The sequence below is a fragment of the Rhinopithecus bieti genome, unplaced genomic scaffold, assembly GCF_001698545.2.
Source record: "Rhinopithecus bieti isolate Rb0 unplaced genomic scaffold, ASM169854v2 scaffold_9957, whole genome shotgun sequence".
NCBI classification, from domain to species: Eukaryota; Metazoa; Chordata; class Mammalia; order Primates; family Cercopithecidae; genus Rhinopithecus; species Rhinopithecus bieti.
This window is the reverse complement of record NW_016806191.1, coordinates 35,698-59,707: the sequence shown is the minus strand read 5'-3', so window position 1 is coordinate 59,707 and position 24,010 is coordinate 35,698. Positions and strand designations below refer to the sequence as shown.

Here is a 24,010-nt window from a genome sequence, read left to right as displayed (position 1 = left end):
AAAAAAAAAAAAAAAAAAACAGGGCAGCAAGCTCCTGAAAGCAAACAGAATGCTAGTGTTCTGTTTTGAAAGGCACAGAGCCTTCTGGGAAAGAAAACTGCATCTACCTACAGCCAAAAGTGAAGATTAAAACTCAAAAACAACATTCCCAACTCTGAGTTGCTCCAACACACTGGGTTTTCAGCTGGCCAGGCTGTGCTGGCTTTTGTGCTCTGATTGACCTATTGGAGCTGACTGACAGAAACTCCCCAAGACGACTGAAACTGAAGCCTGTTCTTCAGGATTCTCTAGCCTAGACAACACATGTACTCACAGCCACAACACTATGGTAGAGAGACTTATAGCATAGCTATAGTAACAGCATTCACTTGCAAAAAAGGGGCTGTCACAATGGCCCACTGTCACTTTGAGGCCTTGGAGTTGTGCTGTAGTTGGTTTGAGTTCCTGTTTCACCCATTGTGCCCTTCAGCCAAGGGAATTGCCTCTTCCCATACATCAAGGGCACACTCTGTTGGCATCATTCACAAAAGGTCTCTAGTTGCACTTGCCACAAATAATGAGAAAGAGAAAAGGTAAAAGGTGGAACACGGGAAGAAGAGGCATTCTCTACAGGCCTCTATCCAGCTTCTCACTGAAGCTCCAAAAAAGTAAGACAGAATTAGCGGGAACTTCTGTCAGAGAGATGACCTTGTTGACATCGCAGTCCAAAATGGTGAGACCACTGATGACTAAGCCTATTGTTTTTGCCTACTGTATAGACCTGAACCTGAAAGAATTAATTATGAATGATAATTAAAACGTATCACTGGTTTTTATTCTGTTACTTTAGATAGCTCTACCCTAGGCTTTTAAAGGTTTTATCCAAGAGAATAAGGTCTGGATCAGGAACAGTAATATCTGAATTTGTTCAGTATAATGGTTCGTGCTGTTGTTAAGTTGACTACCATCAGTTCAGATTTACTGTGTCTGAGAAGACACAAAACCGGCTTCCAAAGAATTTTGTCCTCAGAAGTGTACATTAAAACATGCCTAGCTTGAAAAGCCATCACTTGAAGGACAAAATGGCACATCAATTTTGAACAAAAAGTCAGGCACATGCACAGATCAAGAAACCAAATGATAATTGAATTCTTGTTATTAAAGGCAGCACCTCCAGTAATGCATGATCTCAACCCTTGGGCATAGCCAAGAGATGGATAAAAGACTAATGTGTTTGATGTGATGCACATCAACACAAAACCCTTATTTTGTATAGAATGGGGTAGAAAGACAATCTTAGCCACTGTGAGCTGCAGGCAACCTTTTCTGACAACCTTGTTTGGTGTGCCCCATTCTGGAATGTTCCAGTCCTAAACACATCTGCTGCAGCCTAGCATCCCCCTGCCAGGCACCCATATTTAGGGTAATGGAAAACAATAGCAATAACGAGCATAAGGTCCCCAAGTTTGCTAAAAAATCCTGAGGATTTCCTTTGCTTAATCAAATAACTGTACATTTGAAAAAATATCCAAAATGTGTGTTCCAGCCACATATATTTGTGGCCAATAGAATTTAACAGAAAGCAAGCATTGGGAATACAATGAAAAGGAAGAATGCAGGCATCAAACCCTAATTCAGAAGTCTAATTTGTGCCAAAATTTAAAGGTACAAAGTTATAATCCTTGCCCAATCATCCTGAGACCAAATTAGGAAGTTCATCACTGGTGTGCCCACCCCTCAAATCTCTCTATTCTGATTTATTGTTCTCTTTTCACAGGTCCTCATAAGGCCCTAGTACCACCTACATTACAGGAAAACAATTCAATAAATCTATTCAAATCAAAGTATTAGTCACTTAGCAATGTTACTTTGCCTGAGTAAAGCATTGGCATTAGATATTATTAGCACAGTGGAATAAAACATAAGCCTAATGTGTGGTTAAATGATCAGGATCTGGTAGCAGCCCTGGGTTGGAATCCCAGCTCTGCCACTTGCCAGCTGTATGACCTTGAGCAAGTTACCTTGAGCCTTAGTTTCCTCAACCACAAAATGTAGATGTTAATATATCTAATTTGTAGGTGTTGTCTGAGGATTCCATTGGATCATTTATGTAAATGACCTGGTACAGAGTAAACACTGAATATACAACAGCTGCTATTGTTTGCATTTCAGAAGAGGAGCACAGGGCTCTGGTAACATCATCCTGAAAGTATAGTGTTCAAGTCCCTTGTCCTAGTTTTGAACTGGTGACCAAGAAGTACTAGAGTCCCAATTTTAGACCCAATTTCCTTAGCACCTGAAATGCAAAACTGTTCTCCTTCATTGGGGAAAGATCTCATTTCTATTTTGATCTCTATTATATCCCCTGCAGAGTGCCTGACCCACAATAATAATAATAATAATAACTTTAATAATAATATAATGGCTAACATTAATTGAGGTTTATCAGGTGCCCAGGCAAACTTTGTGACTTATTTTTCCTTTAGACTTCAATATTTCTCCTTATTAAACAAATGGGAAATCAAAGGATTGGTTTATTTTACTCCAACCTCTTTTCTCCTCTCAAACCATCCACTCTCAAAACAAAGGAAACAAGGAACAGGAAACCACTAAATCTCCCATATCTAATGGTATCGTATCAGGAAACATCCGTAACCCTGTACCACAGAATCTGAAAATAAAAATTTGCTACAAACATGGCAACTGATTTAGCAAAGTGGAGAACAGTCAAACCTAAGTGCCCGCAGAGGGAATTATTGATAAGCTACAAGCAGATCTGCCCCGTAAGAATCCTGGAAAGACTTAGTAATTACAACCACCAAGTACTGTAGAAGTGAAGGTGAGGCCAAACACTAAAAGAGGGAGAGCTCTTTGAATGTCTGCGTAATAAACATGTAGACATCCCCCATACCCGCCTCTACTGGGAGGTGCAGACGTCTATAGGAAACAGATTTATGATTCAGAGCAGCTCCAGAGCTGGGGCACTAGACAAAAAGGAAGTTGGAAATGAGGTGGAGCACAAAAAAACAGTGATGGAGTTAAAGTTTTCATTCTTAATGGTGAGAATCCCAGTCTCCTCCCAACATTGCTTCTGGAATACTGACAGCTATGATTATGACTCCCAAGAAGATTAGAAGACTCTTCTCTGAAGAAAAAGACTACCTCAAAAGCCAAGGCCTACAGATATTGACCAAAAGAAGCAAACAAAAAGCAACTGGTTAGCCAATTGCCCTGTACTGAAGCCCACTTGTCAATATATCCATCATGCACATAAACCTTCAAATCTGCCGACATCTAAGGAAAACTTTCAACATGAAATAAAAACATGAAAAAATAGGAACTGAGGAAAAAACAGATAAAATAGAGAGCAGAAGGAAACGTCAAAAGAACTATAATGAGTACCTCAGTGAAACAGGAAAAATACTGTATTGATAAAACAAAAGCAGAATGCTATTAAAATAATCAAACAACAAGAATGAACTCTTGGAAATTAAAAATATAACTAAATCATTCTTAAGAATTAGTAAAAGTGTTAGAACACAAAGATGAGAAACTCTCCCAGGAAGGAAAACTAAAAACAAAAATATGGACCATATAAGATAAATAATAAGACAATTAAAAGATCAACCAAGGACATCTTATATCTTGTATATCTCATAGTATTCCCAGAGAGAAGAAAGACAATGTTGTTCAAGAAATTAAGAAATAAACAATAGAAGAAAATTTCTCATAAGGAATCACCTTCTAGATTGAAAGCCTCCACCAATACAGCATATTATGTGTCAAAGACTCATACGTCATCATGAAATTTCATAGCATCAGAAATAAAGAGAACATTTTAAAAGTTTCTGAGGGGATAAAGAGGAATGAAAATAGTTGTATCAAAAGATTAGGAATAAGAATGACATCGGTGTTCTCAATACCAACAGTGGAAATTGGAAGACAATGTGACGTGTCTTCAAAGTACTGACGGAAAATGATTTCTATCCTAGATTTATATACTCATTCAAACTATCAATCAATAGTGAAGATGAAATAATGACTTTTCGGACGTGCAAAATCTCAAAATTTACCTCCTGTAAAAGCTACTACAGGGTGTGCTCCACAAAAATGACAGATTAAACCAAGAAAATAGGACATGAGATTCATAAAACAGTAGATCCTGCAGAGAAGAGAAAGAGACATTTAAGAATTATGAAAATAGAAAACTAGCATATTAATAGTTATGCAGCAGCCTTAGGGAGCAACATGTTTAGATTGGAATAGGAAGACAGAGAGCCCCAGCAAAAACAAATGAAATTGATAAGAGATTTAATAGGCTTTACTATGTATAAAATTGTTTTGAGAGGATTTTACAGCCTTATCAGAAAGTATGGAAAGACTTAGACATTCAAATTAAGGTAAGCAGATTAAAAAATAAAGCAATTATTAACCCTGGTAAAAATGAAAAGTTACATGTGACAAGAATTATAACCATAGTATATCATGTGGATCAGCAATAAATGATATTTACCTAGGTACTATGTTAAAAATACTAAATGTGGATTTAACTATAAATCATGACATAACCATATTTAAGGTTTAAAGGAGAGTAAGGAACTACAAAAAACTAAGAGTGCTCCTCAACTATAATAGTAATGCAACAAATAATGCTCAAAATTGATTAATCAAGAGTCACCAGTAGCAGCATAGCATTTAGAAACATAGAAGTAAATACCAGAATAAAGAGCTAAAAACTATGAAAGTGGTTGCTTCTGATGAAGGGAAGAAGGAAGGCCTTATAGACTGCTTTGTTATTTATATAAACCTTTTAGCATTTCTTGACTTTTAAAACTATGTGTATGTATCACTTTGATAGCTTTTTCTTCATTTCATTTTTTATTTGTTAAAGAAGCAAGGGTATAAATTAAGAGATGTTGCAGACCACTGCTGTAGGCAATGCTCCTTGTATATAGAAATCTCCATTTCATTGAAAGTTATTGGGCAAGGGAGAAATACAGTGATCCTGTTAATGCATTTGCTTAACCATTTATTATCTGTGTGTCTCACTAAAATTTAAGGTCTATAAGGGTGGCAATGAGTGATGTGCTAGTAAGTGTTTGACAACAGCTATATGGAGAGGGAAAAAAACTCTTATTTGTAGCATTTGCCCGTTTCTGTGGTGTAACTACTACTATCATGCCTGATTTCAAGCTACCAATTGATGTCACTGAATGCAGAGCTGGGAAAAGATGCACAAAATCAGCTTTTCTGGACTGGTTCTAATATACCATTGCTAGAAACCCGTCTGTCTTGTTTAGTGTTCTACCTAGGGTTCAGCATAGTGCCTAGCACATCACAGGTGCTCCATAAATTGTTGTTGACCTGTTGACCAAATAGGGAACAAAAAACAGAAGCCCGGGGATAGGCAAATATCAAACTACATAATTTGATCTGAGAATATGCCATTTATAATTTTGAAAGCTGGAAATACTGAGAGACTCTCTGCCAGTAAGCAGAAAACTTCAAGAGAGTAGGAAGCTAAAGTCAGATTGTAACTTAGATGCTAGGTCACCACCAATCAATAAGGTCATCCTAGCCTCAAAGGAGAAAAAGTGGAAAAAAAGGTAGCTGTGAGCCAGGCACTCTAATAGTCACTTTTTACATGTTACTTTGTTTAATTTTCACAGTAGTCCTAGAAAATATGGCTCACAAATCCATTTTACATATGGAGAAACTGAGGCTCAAATGTCTAAGTAACTTGCTCAAGGGCACCCAGCTAGTAAAAGTGAGAGCTGGAATGTAAACCCAAGTTTGTCTAACACCTTAACATTTGCAGTTTCTGCTATACTGACTGCCTTCTAAAGTACCTTTGAGCAAGATAATTTAGGGAAAGTGGGGGTTTTGTTTATCAGAGATATGAAGATAATTATCTCGCCCTTTTATCATTCTTCAGTTATGAAGGTCCAGACTGGGCACCTGCAAACTGAGGGGTACAAATGCATCCAAACTGGCTTTTTCATAAGCTCTGGATTCTTTGTTGTAGCTATTCTATTTCCTTGTGTAAAGCAGAGTGCAGGCTGCCTAGCAACCAAGCTAATGGCATCTTTTTTTGCCTTAATTACCTTATGTTTTCCACAAGCTCAAAAGGATTGACGCAAATATCAAGAGAAGAAGGTCTGAGTTTTTATATCAAAATACCTGTTCATATATATACGAACAATACACATACACATACATGTGCGCACACACACACACACATACACCCTATCCTTCCTTTGATACTTTGATTAAAATAGAAAGATGACTTTAATTTTATCTATGTGATGCCATATCATTGGCTAAAAGTACAAAATTCACCGTCTAGTTGCTTGCCTATAAACACATCAAACAACTGGTTTGACCAACCATTCTTAGCAATTTGAGGAGTTTTGCAATTCTTGACTAAACTGACCAGTTGTTTTCAGCTATGTGTGTGTGCGCATGTGTGTGTCTCCTAAAAGAGAGTAATACTTATTATAAACTTATCAGTAACAATAAAGTCCAAATCCAGCATTGTTAATATCTCTGTTATTAATTTGTTTATTAGAACAAGAATTGGCAAAATATTTGATATAAATCCCCCAAGCAGAAAGAGATACATAAACCTAAATTTCATTTGAATCACTATTCAGACAGAGAAGCAGCCCACAGGATGATGAAATAAAGGACAGATAAAAAAGAATATGAATATCAGATACAATCAACTGCCTACCTAACAGCCTTCTTTCTTGCTAACAGAATCTCAATTTTGTTCACATTTTTCCAGCAGCTATATATTTTGTTCACACTTTTCAATCACAGTTGTCACATTCCTCCTTCCAGATTATTGGTTTAGGCATGGGCATGGGACACAATTGTGACAAAGAAGGTATGGGAAAAAGTCTGCTTGGGAGATTCTGGGAAAGATTTCCTCACTCTTAAAAAGAGACGCAAGGGAAAGACAGCCTCCACTTTCACCTCTGGACATTTCCACCTGTATGTGATGTCTGGAACTGTGGCAGCCACCTTGGGACCATAAGAGGAACCAGCTCATGAGGGCAAGTTTAGCATGCTATGGCTTGTAAAGTGGAAAGATGAAAAGAACATGTTTCATAGATGACATCATTGACTGCTGAATTAACCAACCCTGGGGCCCTCCTATCTTCAAATTTTGAAAAAGAATTATTACTTAAACCATTTTGTATTGAGCTATTACTTATAGCTGGAAGCAATATGACTAATACAGTATTCTAGCAAATGCCAGCGCTTTTAAATTTACATGTATGTTGTTCTAAGTACTTTTGAAAATGCCTACTTTCTACATCTGGCCTCCAGTGTACAGAAACGTCCCTCTGTACTTTTCCCATCTAAATGGCTTCTTTTGTCTCCCCCTCTTCCTCTCATATTCCTCATCTTCTTTGTATTCGTCCTCTTTGTTTTTGTCTTTGATCTCCATTGTTTTCTCTACTTTCTTCCCCTCCTCACTCCTTTTTTTTTTTCTCTAAGCCTTCAGTGGCTATGATTGGAATCTGAAATATGCCTATACATACATTTATCTACACATATATAAATACTATTTCTTGTATATCAGAAGGGAGGACTTCTTCCCCATTCCAAGTGGCCTGTCTTCATCCACTTACTCGTTCCTCCCCACAAAGGAGAAACGAATTAATCTGACTGGTTAGTTTGGAAGGAGAACTAAGTATGTGTAGCTCAGCCCCTCCTGTCTTCTTTCTCTTGGGAGCAGACTACCTACAAGAAGCAAATGCTCTGCTGTTCCTCTCCAGACTACACATTTTACAAAAGGCCTGCCCTCATGGGGCAGGACTGCAGTGGTCCAGCAATGCCATTGACCAGATGGAGAAGTTTGTTTAATCCTTGGGTTCAGTATTGGGACGCTCAAATGCCTACAGGTAGAAGCCATATCCTCCAATACCAGAGTTATCAAAAATAAAGGTAATAGTTTATTATATACTAGCTCTTTTGCCTTATTGTTAAATTAATTCAGAACTTACACCACAAACAGGAGTTCTTTTTATTAGGCTCCCTTGAACAGCACCAGTATATATTAAAGTTTTGTTGCTCTGTTCTTAAATATATTTATTTTTCCTGACTATATAATGTCATCATGGGCTGCTTAAAGATAAAAGAAAAAATCTCAAATAATATGCCTTTGTTTCACAAATATTTTCAGCAAACTAAAGATGTTTTTAATTTGTCTGTGGTTGCCTGCCATTGATTGGATCTCCTATGGAATTGAGACTATTGGTATGAAAATAATTTACCATGCTGATGTTTTAGGTTCTCAGCTCATGATAACTTATGAATGTTTACTTACTTGATCGAACTCCAGCTTCTCAGGAATTTCACCTCTTGCTGCTGCCTCTGTAAAGGCTTGATAGAAGGTCTTTTCTTGGGACTCCACTGTAATGGTCAACACTGCATCATAGGCTTCCCGGAGCTTTGGGTTGTTCCTTAGGACCTGGTAGGGGGTGTGCTTATAAGGTAAACTGTAGAGCAGGGCATCATAGGGAACAAAGACGTAGGTTCCATCAGTCATTTTCAGATCATGAGCCCATTCCAAGAGATGCGTCTGAGTCTCTCCCCCAATCAAAGCTGAATGCATACACATGATGATTACTGAAACCAACAAAGCAAGGAGGTTGTGGAAGCAATCTGCTAGTAAAGCACAGTACCAAAAACTACAGAGAGGAAAAATAAATGTGTTCTAACCAATTTGTAAGTGGTTTCTTATGCCTCCAAGATAAGCAAGATGTTGTCCTGAGCTGAGGCTGAGGTATGTTCATGGACTCTGGATTGGGGACAGTGACAAGAGAGAGATGCCTACAGGCTGCAGAGCCTAATACCTAGACAGGAAGAAGAACTAGTATAATAAATGGGGGGTAACATAAAAAAGAGGCTTTAAGGTTGGAAAAATCAGCTTTACATCACAACACCACCAGTTTTAACTGTGTACCCTTTTTTAAATTACTTAACCTCTCTCTGTCTCATCCATGAAATGGAGATAACAATATGTACTTATGGGGTGGTAGTGATGATTGAAGAAAGGAGACAAGTCATTTACTTAGTACATAGCACCCAATAAACAGTAGCTACTATATACATAAGAATTAGAAGAGAGAATAGTAAGAGAGGATGGGAGATGTTACCACAGCCACTATTGCTTTTTATTGTCCATCTCCTACAAACATGCACTCTAATACATTTTGACCAACTGTTCTCATCCTTACCAAGGTCATTATAGACAATGAAAAGCACTAACTCCCTCACCTATAAATGTTACTACAGGTTGAGTACTCCTTATACAAACTATTGAGGACCAGAAGTGCTTCAGACTTCAGATATTTTTTGGATTTGGGATATTAAGTATAATATTTGCATTATACTTACCTGTTGAGCATCCCTAATCCAAAAATCTGAAATCTGAAATACTTTAATGAGTATTTCCTTTAAGTATCATGTTGGTGCTCAAAAGTTTTCAATTTTGGAGCATTTTGGATTTCAGATTCTCAGATTAAGGATGTACTCTCTGTAATATTATGGGTGAGCTGTTCAACTTTTTAAAACCTAACTTCCCTATAATTGGAATTACTATGCACTCAATTTAATTCTTCCTAGACTTATGAAACTATGTTGTTTGGCAAGGTTATGCTAGAATAGAGTGGATTCAAGGGGGTCACGGTTGAAAAATGACAGCTAGATCATGAGACTGAAAGTCTTATATCCAATTTTGCCCTTGGCATGCTAAATAAGTTTAGTTTAAGCCCACTTGTGCTTCAGTGCCCACATCTTTAAAATGCAGATTCCAATGCATTTTACAGGTACACTGAGTAGTTTAATTAGATAGTGCCTGGCAAGTATTCTGAGCTCCTTGAAGAAAGGCAAAGACTCTATTGCTACTGGTAAATATTAATTATACATGTTTACACAGAACCTTTAATCTCAAGAACTAAGGGTGCTTAACTACATTCAATGACTTGTCTTTGGCATTTACATATTGTTTCATCTATTTTCAAACACCTTTTTGCACTTGTTAAGCACCCCTAGAAAGTTTCCCTTTGAGCTAGAGCTGGTACCTTTTATTTTGTAAAATGTAACTAATAAATTATGAAGTTGATTTAAACATACCACACACATATGCACATACCACAGCATGACATGAGTTTTCAAATGACCATTAACTCCTTCAAAATAATTATACTAAGAGGTTCTACATGTATTCTGATGCTCAGACCTTCCTTAGAATTCTCAAAGGATATCTTTGGAGCTAGTGCATGAGCCACACAAGGAATTCAGCCTTACTTATTTATAATCACACATTGTATAATGGGAAAATGGAGTGCCAGAGATGTTTGACAATGCAAGAGTTGGATTTAGAAAGAGAAAGTAGAACTGAAAACTTCTCACTCTCTACATTTGGCTGAACCATTAAAAATAAATTAGTTTGGTCAAATTAGCATAGTCACAAGGAGTTTAGTCAGAGGCTTCAGTTGGCCAGTTTGTCCAACAGTATCCTCAGCAAGTAGATCAGTATTAGCATCTTTCTTCTGCAAATGAGAGATTGAGTGATTTGTTCAAGGTTACTCAACAGTGATACAATTTGATTTAATTTACTTAAAGGGATATTAAAATGACTTTACTGCATGGAAAATGTTAAATAGAACTAGTGTTTGGTGCTGATTGCAATACAGCAAATACTTTACCATACATTACATGTAGTAGGTGCTATTATGATGTGCCATCAAGATACACACTTCAGCACTGAAGCACTCATTCCACTAGCTGCTGGGTGTGTTAGCAGCTGATAGGTGATTTTTCTCTGAGAGTTGGCCTCAGCTAAGGAAAATCACCTCTCTCAAGGTTACATGATGTCAGTAGTGTTTTGGGGCTCACTTTTGCTGGTTCAACTTCCAGAGATTTTGTGAGCCAGTTAACATCATGTTATTAGCTTGAAATTAACCATTGTGGGAGTGACTACACTATGGAAATCAGCAAACACTACAAATCAGAACTTTTTTCACTCTGAAGATCTGACTGTCAAACAATTATTATTACACACTGTGCCCCTTTCTGTGGGTGCAACTGAACCTAATGACTATTCCACATGGAGGTAGAACAGCCCAGACTCCTCATCTCAATTCTGGACAACTCTGAAGGGTCATACCAGCTCTAGAGCGCCCCCTAAGACCGGCTGAGGCCTTTGTTGTGGCTGCACTGCAATTCAATTATCTCTGCCCAATCCTACTGTCGTCTCTTCCTCACAGGTGTTCTCCTTGAAAATACTCATTAAATAAGCTTCCTGCACTCAAAGCTCCATCTGACAGGCTGCTTTCCAGAGAAACTGACTTGTGACACTGGATTAGAGCCCCCACCTTACCCTGAGATGATTTCTACCCTGGTACTTACAAGATTTATTGCTCTTATTTACCTATATCAGCTTCTACTACCAAACTGTGAGCTCCTTGAGGTCAGGAACTGTGTCTTATTTATTTCCATATCCTTGTACATATTATGCACACAATGAATGTTGTTTAGATGAATGTTTGTAAACTAACAGCCTCTTCAGGAGGAGAGCTTGTACACTTGGGTATTTTTTGTGCGTTCCTTGAGATATGAGATATGAGCATATATCGATTGTTAGGATGGAGGAACAATTGGAAGTGATATTTGCTGGGCAGGTAGATACTGCCATACCTGTTGTTCATGCCTACTATCATTAACTATGCCCAGTACCTTACCCTCAACCCTGAATCTCTCCGCTTTATTTTTCTTTCATTGACCCACACTGACCATATTTCAAAGGGTCCAAAGTTTTATGACTGAAAAGACCCTTTAAGACCAAGTAGACCAACCTGTCCCCATGATTTTATAGAAGAAGAAATAGGAAACTCAAGAGGGAATAATCACAGGCTCCTCTATTTTTTGCCTAGCAAGATTTTGCCATTGAACATGATTAAAGTAGAAAGCATAAATACTGAATTCAAACAACAGCATCTTAATTTAATAGATTGAGTGCTTCGTGAACAGGGATTTGTAGATACATCTGTTCTACAAGATAATTTTACTAAATAGTTTTATTATGTTAAAATTACATTCATTAAAATGGGATTTGACCTGTAAGTTGTTGTCAGGAAAAGATTAGTGTACAGAAATCTTAAATCCTAAACAAGGCCTGGGTCAACAGGTGGTCATTGAATAATACTAATTTGTAAGTTTCCATCCTGTCAAGCTACTTTATAGTCAAAACAAGGACCAGGAAATACACCCTTCTGAGATCGCATCTCACCAGGATATGACACCAGCACTTTCTCTGAGCTACTTGAGCTGTCTAGCATCTATGTCTTCATATTGTGGCACCAACCATAGCAGGCTGTCTAGGACCCTTTCTTTCACTAGCAGCAGGAAATGTCATGAAACTCCGGGAGAAGTCAATTTCCATGTCACTCAATTCCTATTTCTCTTCCTAAATTAAAATATTCTATCAAATATTTTCTTGAGAGAGAGTAACTGTGTTTCTGAAAAGGCAAAGGTCACTTTATTTCTCTCAGATTACTGACTATGGTGTCCTCTATGGAGGAAACTGGGCCCAGTTTCACACCTTGCGAGATAGAAATGATTCCACTTGCTGCTGCTAAAGAAGTCCTTAGGAGCCATATTCGTATTTGTGAGCCATCGATACTGCTCACAAACCACAGAGACACTCCCCATTGTACTGTCTTTGCTCTTTATTGTAACCCCTTTGTGATATTTCCTGTCACTGTCATTCATTTTAACAGTTGCTAAGAGGGTGGGGAAGGGAGGCAGACCAGAGGAGGAGGGCAGCATGCAGATTTATCCCAAGTCTCACCTTCTCTCAGGATTCTTTCCTATCTGGCTATATTGTGAAAGAATACATTCCTACCCTCTCCCTCTCAGTTTTCTCCCACCCAGCCTAATAAATGGCTGTGTAAGAAGAAGGTGGGAGGCTCTGGAACATGCCTATTTCCCAGGCCCTATCCCCAAGTGTGACTCAGTGCAGGAGGCCCTCAAAGTAGACTTTTAGAACACTACACTAGGGGATGTGTGGCTATCTCTATCAGCTAAGGACACCTCACACATTTTTGGCCATAAGTCCTGAAGCTACCACTTACTTAACTACCACTGGTGTTGAACTGGTCCAAGTAGCTCAGCATGATGGCACACAAATATAACATTCAAAGACTATTCCATCTACATCAGACTATGCTTTTTCCATACTCAAACTTATATTGCAATTGCATTTGTTGCCTTAACATTGCTGCCCAGCTTGAGATAAGGTTTTATATTTCTCCATACCTTGAAACATATGTTTTCTCATGTTTTTCCTAAACAGCTATATACATAAGGCCTCTCAAATGCAAGAAGTCTAGATGTTTAGAGATTTCCTCTTGTGTCAAGTCTTCAATAATTTGATCATTAGTGATCATTTGCCAGTCATGAAAGCAAGTTGTCCTCTTGCCATTTATATTTACTTACATTTGGTGTTACATTATAGCAAATCCTATACCAAATTCCCTATTGGTGCAAAGACTCCCAGTCATAGTATTATCAGTATCACTGTTGTTATTAGCATAGGAAAACAGGGATGACACCTGTACATTGAGGCACATGAAAGAATTTTATTTATGGGTCCAAACGTTACGAAAGAAAGGTGGAAGGGCTGAATTATATGCCACATATAGAATACAGGATCTCAAGTGAGTATGCTTCAGGAGCATACCACAAGTGGATGGGAGGTAGTATAGTATTGGTCTAGCATTAGACCAGTGGTTCTCAGCGTGGTCCGTGGACCAGCATCATCAGTGTCACCTGAGAATGTGCAGTATTAGAAATGCAAATTCCGGGGCCCCACCCCAGCATTCCTGAACCAGAAGCTCTGGAGGAGGAACCCAACAATCTGTGTTTTAATAAGTCCTCCAGGGGATTCTGATGCCCACTGAGATTTGAGAGCCACTGCTTTAGACTACTCCGAATATATATCCTGGCTTTCTCATTCACCAGTTGTGTGACATTGGGTAAGTTATTTAACCCCTTTTAGCTTCAGAAGTCTTATTCATAAAGTAGGTAAATAATAATTGCCCTTACTTAATAGGGGAGATGCAATTATTGGATGACATAGTCCATATAAAGCCCTTGAAAAATTACTAGCACATAGTAAACTCCCAATAAATATTAACTGTTATCATTATTTTATTGCTATCTTTTCTTATACACAAGAATCTTCAATAAATGAGAAGAGGCCATTCTGTCCCAGGCAATAAGATAGCAATCAGGTATCTAATTTTGGAAGAACAAGAGAAAGCTATTCCAATGGTGTCATATTTACTTAACATCATGTTGTAATGAAGCATTCCCAATTTGGAAGGATTGAAAGGAAATCCCAAATGGTCCAATATCCTGGTAAGCCCAAATTGAAAGGATTACACAATCAGCCAAGCACAGGGCTGATCAGCAAGAAGATGAGGAGAAAAGAGGGCTTAGAATAGCCATTTGAAAAGTTCTCTAAAGAGCTGCAGGTAGGGCCTCCTGCTAACCTTTGCAGGAATTAGAAGAGGAACCCCTTCTGAATGAATGCAACCCTACAGGTGCCTTGCTTGGTGAGTAAATGCCCTTTTGTGCCATTGGACAAAAACTTCCAACAGGGCTCATGGTTTGAGGAGCAGAGAGTGGACTGGATTTTGGCCCTCAAGTCTAATCAGCTAGGTTTCCTTGTGCAGGGCACAACCTACATAGCCACATACAGCAGCCCTGACTATAAATTAAGGCCTTTGTCTTTGATTAATATCTCTCCTATTTGACTTTGTCAGAAGCAAAGAAAATTGGTAGTTGCTCCCAAGGCTTAAGAGAGTTGAGTTGAGAATCTGGGAGAGGCTGAATCCCCCTATTCTGAGAATTTATTTATTCCTTCTTTGGTGTTGATAGTGTTTACACCTATGTACTTATTACTGTGAGACTCGCAGATATTGTAAAACTTGAAAGAAAATGCCTATCTCCTGGATAATCCTGAGAATTAAATGAGATCTATGTGCAAATGTCTTGTAAAATGTAGAGAGCTGTTTACATGTAAAGTAATAGTATGGTTGCTCTTATTGTCTAGATGGCAGCATATAGTAACACCTCTGCTGTTTCCCCACCCAAGAGCCCATGGCTATTATTATTGTTATTATTACCTACTATTAAATATATCATTGCATTGATATTATGTAAGTGCAACTTAGACCTGTCTCTGAGAAAGACACTTGCTCCAACTCCAGTAAGGTGCCAATGAGAGTTCCTAATTGGAAATATTAATTTATAAGAATCAGAAGTGTCATACCAGCCAGTAATAGGCTGCTCTTCTCTCCCCTCCCACACCACTACCAACATCACTACAACCACCACTGCCACTGCCACATGGCAATGCCATCACTACTTTTGCGAACAGATCAGAAAAAATAAATAAATAAATGAAAAATTTTTAAAAACCTTTCAATTATTTCCACTACTTCCAAATATTTCTAGGCCCCTCCAAAGGAAGGGGTCCCTTTCCACTGTATTTTGTACGTCACAAAGGCTCCTCTCTGAAGGTTTGCTTGGGGTCCACAGTGTTAAAAGCAGCCTCATATCCAGCAAAATAGGGAAGAAGTCAGGCTCTGCCTTCTTCAGCCCTTCTCAGATGAGGTCACACAAAAAGTTTATCGTCTGTTTAGTTCTTCTCAGTCCAGATAGATAATATCCAGGAATACTTAGCAGCCTCAGTCCCAGCAGTTGAGAAGAGCTGGAAAATTAGCTAAAGCTGTGATCTGGTATGTGCCATGCATGGTGTGTTGCAGTCTTCCTCACTGCTATGTTGACCCAAACTGTACTCATTGGCTTCTGGCGCAGTTTCTCACCAAATCTCCAATTTTCTAATGGGACCAAAGATGTGCCCTGAACTTTAGGCCACTTAATTAAAGCTCTAATAATCTATTTTTGTTCATTCTCTGGATCCTGCTTTACTGGGTAAGGCTGGGGCATTGTTTTCAACAAATGATCAAGTGGACAACAAGGGCAATGTCTATCTTACTTTAACACTCACTCCACTTCCACCATTCCCTCTGTTACACCTCACCCACCAGTTGGCATGCCCTCAGATACAGACATGTGCCTGTACCAAGTATGGGTATTACACACTCCTTTGAACAAAGTACAATGAGCTGCCTGAGGTTGTACTCAGGCCACGGCCCAACCTATGGCTCAGTTCCCCTGTCCCCACCCCACCCACATTCTGACTCATGTCACTGAGGTCCCAGCATGCCTCATCTGAATCTGCCTATGTTTTGTCAAAAAACAAAGGAAAATCCTGCAGTGCAGAGCTTTTGTCTTCACTCCCTTTTATCTCTCTTTCTGAATCCCTCCTCCACTTCCTGTTGCTGTACTTGCTATTCAAGGTCTTCCTTTGCTCCATAACTATCCTCTCTAGGTTTTTTTCTCCGCATCCTCAAAATTTCCATTCCCTTAGTGAGCAGATCTGTACTGTAATAAAGAAAACAATCTGACTAAGCGAAGTCATATTAAAACAATGGGAACTTAAAGTGAGAAATATTTATTTACATTATTATTAAGTTAAAGCAGCATTTCTCAACTCTGGCTGCACGTTACAAGCGCCTGGGAAGCTATTTAAAATACCTTTGCTGGAACCCACCACAGACCAATTCTAGTAGAATTTCTGGAGGTGGCGCTGTGGCACCAGTAGTCTTGAAAAGATGTCCAGGTAATTCTAGCGAGCAGCCAGACTGAGAACCCTTGACCTAAAGGAATCTCTAATGGTAGGGCAATAATATGTGTATTTGCTTCCTCCCTGCTTCAAAGGGGTTGTGGGTGGTTAGCACTGAATCCTAATTCTTCTCAGTCTGGCAGCCCAAAGAGCTTCAGGGCCTGTATTTATTTAACATTTTATAGTAGAGGCCAAAATGTCATTTCAAAGTATACAAATGGGTGGGATGTGAAACATTCATGGAATACAAACTTGCAGGAGACATTGGGCTTCAAGAAGATTTGTAACATATTATAAAGTTATGATACTAAATATATTAGCCTGTTTCTGGCATGGCTCCTCCCTGCAAATGATTTTATATCTTTCAAAATAATTCAATGCTCTGCTTTGAAAGTATCAAGCTCTATTATGACGTAATCAGAGCCACACTGATTACTAAACATCACGGAATCTTGTCGACTGGAGCTGGAGGCAGATTACGGTAGTTCTGGAACTAAAAACTCCTCTTGCCCTCATCCTCTTGTAATCATCATAATTAAGGTCCAATACTGAAGCCACTTGAAACTTAAAACAGGCTTCTGGTTATAGGCCAGGCCAAAGCTGCACCATTCTCTAACAAACTCATTGTTAAGGAAATTACTGGGACCAGGACTAATCCTTGAAGGAATCAGTTTGTCAAATAGTTTCTGAGGTATCTGTCCTAAAGTGGTGGAGTGGCTGCAATGGGGGAATGAGCAGTGTTTCCATGAATCATAGCCATCTCCAGAGGAAGGTAAAATGGAGGTTAAAAAATTGGAATAGAAAAACATCAAAACCAGGTGTCACAAGGGCTTGCCATAAGTGTAAGTAAAAGAGATCTGATTCAAGAGGACCAGGAAGGGCCCCCTTTTGCCAAAATCCACCCAACTAACTTTGAGAATGATAGCTTTAGTGGGTCAAGTCCTTTGCTTCACATTTGGTCTATTGTCTCTGCAAGAATCATCTTTGAACATTAAGCTTCCATTGGAAGGGGAAACTGTTAAAATTTAGACAGTCTTCTCATTTTAATATGCTTTCATTCATCAGCTAGGTTCCCTCCATATCAACTAGCTGTGTGCTGCAAAAAGAAAAGCCCTGCTTTGAGAAGAGGCAGAAGGCATGGACATTTTGGAGTCCAGAGAAGACAGATTCTAAGTAAGTGTCCCACAAGGACACTGGGTACCTTTGAAGGAAAGTATCCAGAAAGGAGTCAAAAGTAAACCTCTCCTCAGCGACTAGAACAAACAAAAATGAAGCCATAAGAAGACCCTCACCTCCCCATACCATTTTGGCACTTTTGAAGCTACCAGGGTCCTAAGGGCAGAAAGAAAGGATGTATGGCTACAGTGCTCTTGACACCATTGTTCACTCAGGCGCTAAGAGCAGGCACTAGCATCCACAGGCATACGAAGCACAGAGTTCTTTGTACTTTTATTCAGTTCATAAAATAGGCTCTGTTGAAGCAGGGCAGTCTTGGGATCTGAGTGTGAGTGAAAAAGGGCAAATGTGTGAAGAAATGGGAAGAGATGTGCTACCCTAGGGTGTGAGGATAGGAAACCTTTTGGAGATTGTAATCTCTTTCCCTGAAGTCACGTTTAAATTTCAACCGGAGAAAGCACTCACTGCGAATTCGGTCTGCCTGGTGAATCCTCTGGAGAGCTTTCCGAATGCTTTGGCTGTCTTGTCCTGTGGTCAGGACGACACCTACAGGTAAGCCGTGGCTCCGCAGAGCACTTGCGACTCGATTGGCTGTATGCACCCAAATGTCTTCATCTGAGGAAATGATTCCAGCATGAGCCCACTGGAAATATTTCATGACAGTTACAAGCACCCGGATGGGAGAAGGGAGTGTCCGAGAAAAGGTCGGGTAGCTATTTTTATTGTCTAATTCATAATTCACACAAGCCCAAGAGAAAATCCCTTTGTCCCAGCTGTTTCCCAGGAGCGAGGCTGCCTCGCAGTAGCCAGGGTTGGTAGGGCCAATAAATCCTGAGGCCATCTGGTGGTGGGAAATGAAACTGGAGAGGGCCCTCGAAGTCTGGCAATCTTCATTGAGAATCACATATTCAAAAGAGTAACTCAGGTCAAAAGATGGGTCCCGGTTGATTCGCTCAATGGCTAATCGCGCAGCAACCTCAGGCAGGGCCTTTGAAAACAGCGAATCACAAGCCCAAGGGCCCACCACCCCTATCTTGTAGGGGAGTGTCCACACCTGTTGCGGAAGGTACATGACAACCAGGAGGCACAAGCACCACAGGAACTTGGAGGACGCAAGGCCATGGTGTCCCAGCAGTTTCCTGAAAGCCGCAAACCAGAGCACAAGGCGAGAAAAACGCCAGAGTCCCAGGAACATAGCCCTGTTCTAGCTGCTTCCAGCAAGCTAATGACGAGATACTGGAGAGTTATTCTGTTTTCCCGACACGGACAGTGGTGTTTCCAAATGCCTGTCAATCAGAGGAAAAGGTTTGTTACTCACATTATTTCTGAAGCTTCTGGAAATAATCAGTTGTGAAAGAATGGCAAAGAAATGGTAGTGCCCAAACTAAAAGTTTCTTTCCCCCATCCTGACAAAACTCCTCCTCTTCCTGTACCCCTTATCTCAGTACACGGCACATCCATCCACTGTTTGCCCACTTGCTTCTTTCAGAAAACTGGAAATCACTGAGACTCCTTCTCTTCCCCCACATTGAATCACCAATTCCTATTTACTCAACTTCAGTAATAGCTGCCCACCTTACAGTGTTGTGAAAAGCACATGAGTTAACACACAGCAAGTGCTTATAACAGAGCCTGGCAAGTCATTGGCATTATATTAGACATAGTATCATTATTATAGTTTTAAATATGTCTATTTTTCTGTCCCATACAGTTCTCTTGGAGAGAAACAGATGTAAACAGATAATGACAATGCAGAGTAAAATGTGCTTTGATTGAGGTAGCCCAAACAGAGAGATAGAGAGGATCACCTAAACCCAGATTTCAGGGGAGGAGAGGAGGGAGGAAGAACAGTTGCTCTGGATTGAGTACTGAAAAAAAGTTAGCCAGGTGAATGAGGTTGCAGGAGTAGTTTGGTGCTAAGATGCTAAGAGCCTTCCAAACAGAAGGAACAACATGCAGAAAGACCCAGAAGTAAAGAGAGAGAGAGAGAGAGGAGAGAGAGAGAAAGGGGAGAGAGAGAGAGAGAGAGAGAGAGAGAGAGAGAGAGACATTATATATATATGGATTCTTAGAATTCTAAAGCATTTGTTCTGCTTGAGTCTGTGATGTCAGACAAGGCAAGGGCCAGATCACCAAGATATGCCATGATTTAATAGTGTACCCAATGGCTTTAAGCAAAGAAATGGTATTATCAGATTTCCATTTTAAAGGATTTCTCTAGCAACAATGTGGAGAATGAGTTGGAAGAAAGCAAGAATGGAGGCAGAGAGACCAGTTTGGAGTGCGTCATAATAATCCATATGAGAAATGATGACAGACCAAGAGAGTGGTAGTGAAGACCTAGAGGAATGGGATCATTTCCTCCAAGATTACAAATATCAAGGAGATTAAGAAAATAGAAATAACAAGAACTTGGTGACTGACAAGATATAGAAGGTAAGTGAAAAGAAAGCAGGACTCTAGGATGATTTTGAGCTTTTCAGACCTAGGAAACTGATTGGAAAATGGCACAAGTCTCTGAGATACGAAACATTGGAGGAAGGAGGTGGGAGAGATGATGCATTTTGATAGAGATCTTGAATTGGTCAACAAGTGGCAATATCCAGTAGATAATATCACATACTGAAAGGCCTAGGAAAAAATAGAAAGCTGAACAAGAGTTATAAATTCTCAATAGAAAGCTGAACAAGAGTTATAAATTTGAGTGTAATCAATTGATACAGGGTAATTTAAAACATGCCTTTTGTGGAGTAAAGAAAGAAGACAAAGGACAAAACCCTGAGACCCCACAACACTTAAAGATAGGTCAGGGAGATGTTAATAAGGAGAATCCTTAGTAAATCCTTAATTCTAATCAAAGATCAAAATAATGCCATAGCTTTCTTCAGGGCTGATCATCAGTGCTGGTGTGCACCAGTCAGGTCAAACTGGTTCTTTATGGGCAGCAACAATTCTATCTGTGCCAGCCCTGTTGGTTATTATCTTGACTCTCACTCCTAATTTTATGAGAAACCTTGACTCCTGAAGAGACCAATCTGAGGCATATCTAGTGAATCTTAAAGACCTACCACAAATATATGCCCCAACATTCATATATTGGTGAAAGCTGATTTGAACGAGAGTCACGAAAGTCTTGGGGGAGCAAACAGTTCACAAAACAACATAAGCCAGTGGCTGAGGGGTGTGTGGGATGGCGGAGGACTTCTAACTTTGCTTTGGGGACAGTGGAAAGATGATTCTGGGCTGATTATATGCATAAAAGCCTCAAATTTATTCCTAGGCCCTCAAAGATAATCTAGTCTAACCTGCCTCCAAAAAATTAAATCTATTCTCTGCGCTATGTTGAATGCATGAGAGTGAGATACAGGATGGAAGAAGTCTGAGGTGTTGACTCAGGCTTCAAACAGCTCACAACCCAGGCTGAGCTCTAGTCAAGAGCCACATGCTTCTCCTCCCAGCTTCTTCCAGCTTCCCTCTTTTCTCTGCTGTGGTGAAATTTGGGAGCCAGGACACTGTAGGAGCCACTCATTATCTGGAGTAATATAGGAAGGGTCTCTATTTCTGGTCTGTATTGTGACAAGGATCTTGAAATTCATAATATTTCTATCCTTATAGGCCTCACCCTTTTGACCACTAGGAATGGGCAACAGTGAGGACAGCTCTATGTGGGAAACAGCCCTATTCAGGGCAACAGGGCCAGAAGGCTGACGTAATGCATCTTCTTCCCCAAACACACTAGTTTCCTGGGTTCTTCCCCAGTATCTGTGCATTTAATCCAGAAATTAGCACTTAGAATAACAAAGTCTAAGATACATACCAAATTCTTGCTATGTGTCAAACTCTGGGCTACACTCTTTCCATGTATTGTCTCATTTTAAAAACTGAATTTAAAAAACTCATCACAGTCCTTTGAAGTATGTGTTATTATCATCACTATTTACAGATGATGAAACTGAGGCTCACAAAGGGTAAGTAACTTGCCTAAGGGCAAACCATGGTAGAATGGAGATTTTCACCCCAGTTGATAGAAGTTCTGCAGATAGCCCCTCATCTATGAAGTCAATGAGACCATTGACTTCATTATACCTGCCATATATTATACCTGCCATATTACTCAAACTGAGTTTGAATCACTCATTTGCAGTTTAAAGAAGTTCCCCCAGTCACCCATGAAAGAATAAATTAGGTAGAGTTGGGGAGGGGCAGAGTAAATTGGGAGGAGCCACCAGAAATTCATTATCCAACCAGAAGTAATTTGCTACTAGTGTTCAAGCCTAGCCCTGGGACTGCCCACTTACTCTTCACTCAGTGCACAGTGCTGCACAGCTGGGGGTGGTGAACACCAGTTCCACTGCATTCTATATAAAGCTAATCCTAATCTTTGAGAATGGAAATATTGAGGGTACACCCTTCAGCATATTAGCCCCAATTTTCAACTTCCTCATCTGCAAAATGGGGGTAAATTTAATCATTTTGAGATAAAGAATTAAATAAGTTAGAATCCTAAGCACACAGTTGTCTTTCAATCAACACTGCTTCTTCCTTGCTATTTGGAAAGAGGACTGCACTGGGAATCAGAAGGCCAGGGTCCTGGACCCAATTCTGCACCGACTCATTGTGTGACCCGAACAGATTGTTGCCTACTCTAGATCTCTCCTTTTTCCCCTTTAGCTGGACTAGCAGATCAGCAAGTCCCTTTCTTCTCTGACCTCCTGGGATTGTGTACTTTGTCTAGGCAGTTACTTTTCTAAACTTCTGCACTTTGAAACTGCTGAGTTAATTCAACATATTCTAACATTTGCTGCTCGAATTAGCTTCTCACTGGAGTTGGATTCCCCCAAAGTAGCTTGCTCTTGCTTCTATCTGGTAGATCTAGTTCCTGATCATTTTAAATTTTGGCCTAGAATCGTCTGTCAAGCATCTGTGATGTGAAGACTGCACTCCCCCACAATGCTGGAGTTATGCTACACTGAAAACCTGGGCTCCTAAAATCACTGGTTATCTTATTATCGTTAATAACAAACACATGTTGAGAAGCTGGTCCGTGCTAAGACTAACTACAAAAAAAAAAAAAAAATGGGAGAGTATAAGGGCCTAGCCAAGAAATCTAAACAAGAAAAGCAAGCACATACCTCAGGAGGGAGAAAACCAAGTTAGTAAGTTCCCTGCTTGCTTTTGTTTAACATTAAATCTCCAGTGTCCTTCGCAGTGCCTGACACATAGTAGGTGCCCAAAAAATATTTGTTGAATTAATACTGAAGAGGAGATATGGAGCACAAATAAAATGTTTTGTGTTACCACGTTATTTAAAATGCTCTATTTTAAGCCTTAATCAGGACCCACCTTTGGCAAAATTATCAAGGGATAAAGTTTGTCTTCAAAATTCTAGTACAGCTCTCTCTGCCCTCTCATTAATGGAGAAAAACAACTCTAAAGAAACTCTTTAAATGATTTGCACTAATATGTAAATGAATGATAATATTTGACACTCTCCTCTATTGCTCCCCAACCAGTGGTGTTTGTTTTCTCATAAGGGGTGGGGAGAAGTTTATGCCAAAATAATTAATCTCTAATAATATAATGTCTATTTCAAGCATCAGTTGCAGGTAGGCAGAGGAGGATGGACTACTTTTTGAGTAAAAAAATGAAGAAACTTTTGGTGCCCCTCAGATCAAAGTGATTAACTCTCCATTCTAGGTCTAAGGCTGGCATTTTTATGTTATAATCCAGGTCACTCCTAAGCACAATGCCCACCCCAAATTCTAAAAAGTTGGCTTTTTTATACCATTTCTCAAATTCGTACAACGTGGGTCCCTCCTCAGGCCACATGCCACAAAGTGCCCTTGACATTCACTCTCAGTTGTTGCTCTTTTCCCTTTGTTAACTGCAAGATAAACATTCCCCAAGCTGAAGGTCTGCCCTTACATTTTTTCTGGTACCGGTGTGATGTATTTGGTGATATTTCTAGCTCTGTTAGGACTCCCTGGACAACTAGAAAGTTATATGTTGCTGTAGGATTTAGTCTTGATCCCCCAACTCAAGATTTCACAGAAGGAAACTTATTCTTTAAAAAAGAAAAAA

At 39.5% G+C, this 24,010-nt stretch overlaps 1 protein-coding gene across 1 annotated transcript in view; it reads right to left on the bottom strand.

Moving 5' to 3' along the window:
* GUCY2F (guanylate cyclase 2F, retinal) overlaps positions 1–24,010 on the bottom strand; it is a gene marked incomplete at its 3' end in the record, with an annotated part of 44,790 nt that overhangs the window by 19,745 nt on the left and 1,035 nt on the right. Inside the window, exons 2-3 of the mRNA XM_017875009.1 lie at positions 18,395–19,215; positions 8,318–8,619 (exon numbers count right to left, since the gene is read on the bottom strand). Coding sequence (XP_017730498.1) covers positions 8,318–8,619; positions 18,395–19,124 — 1,032 coding nt within the window. The remainder of the gene's footprint in view (positions 1–8,317; positions 8,620–18,394; positions 19,216–24,010) is intronic.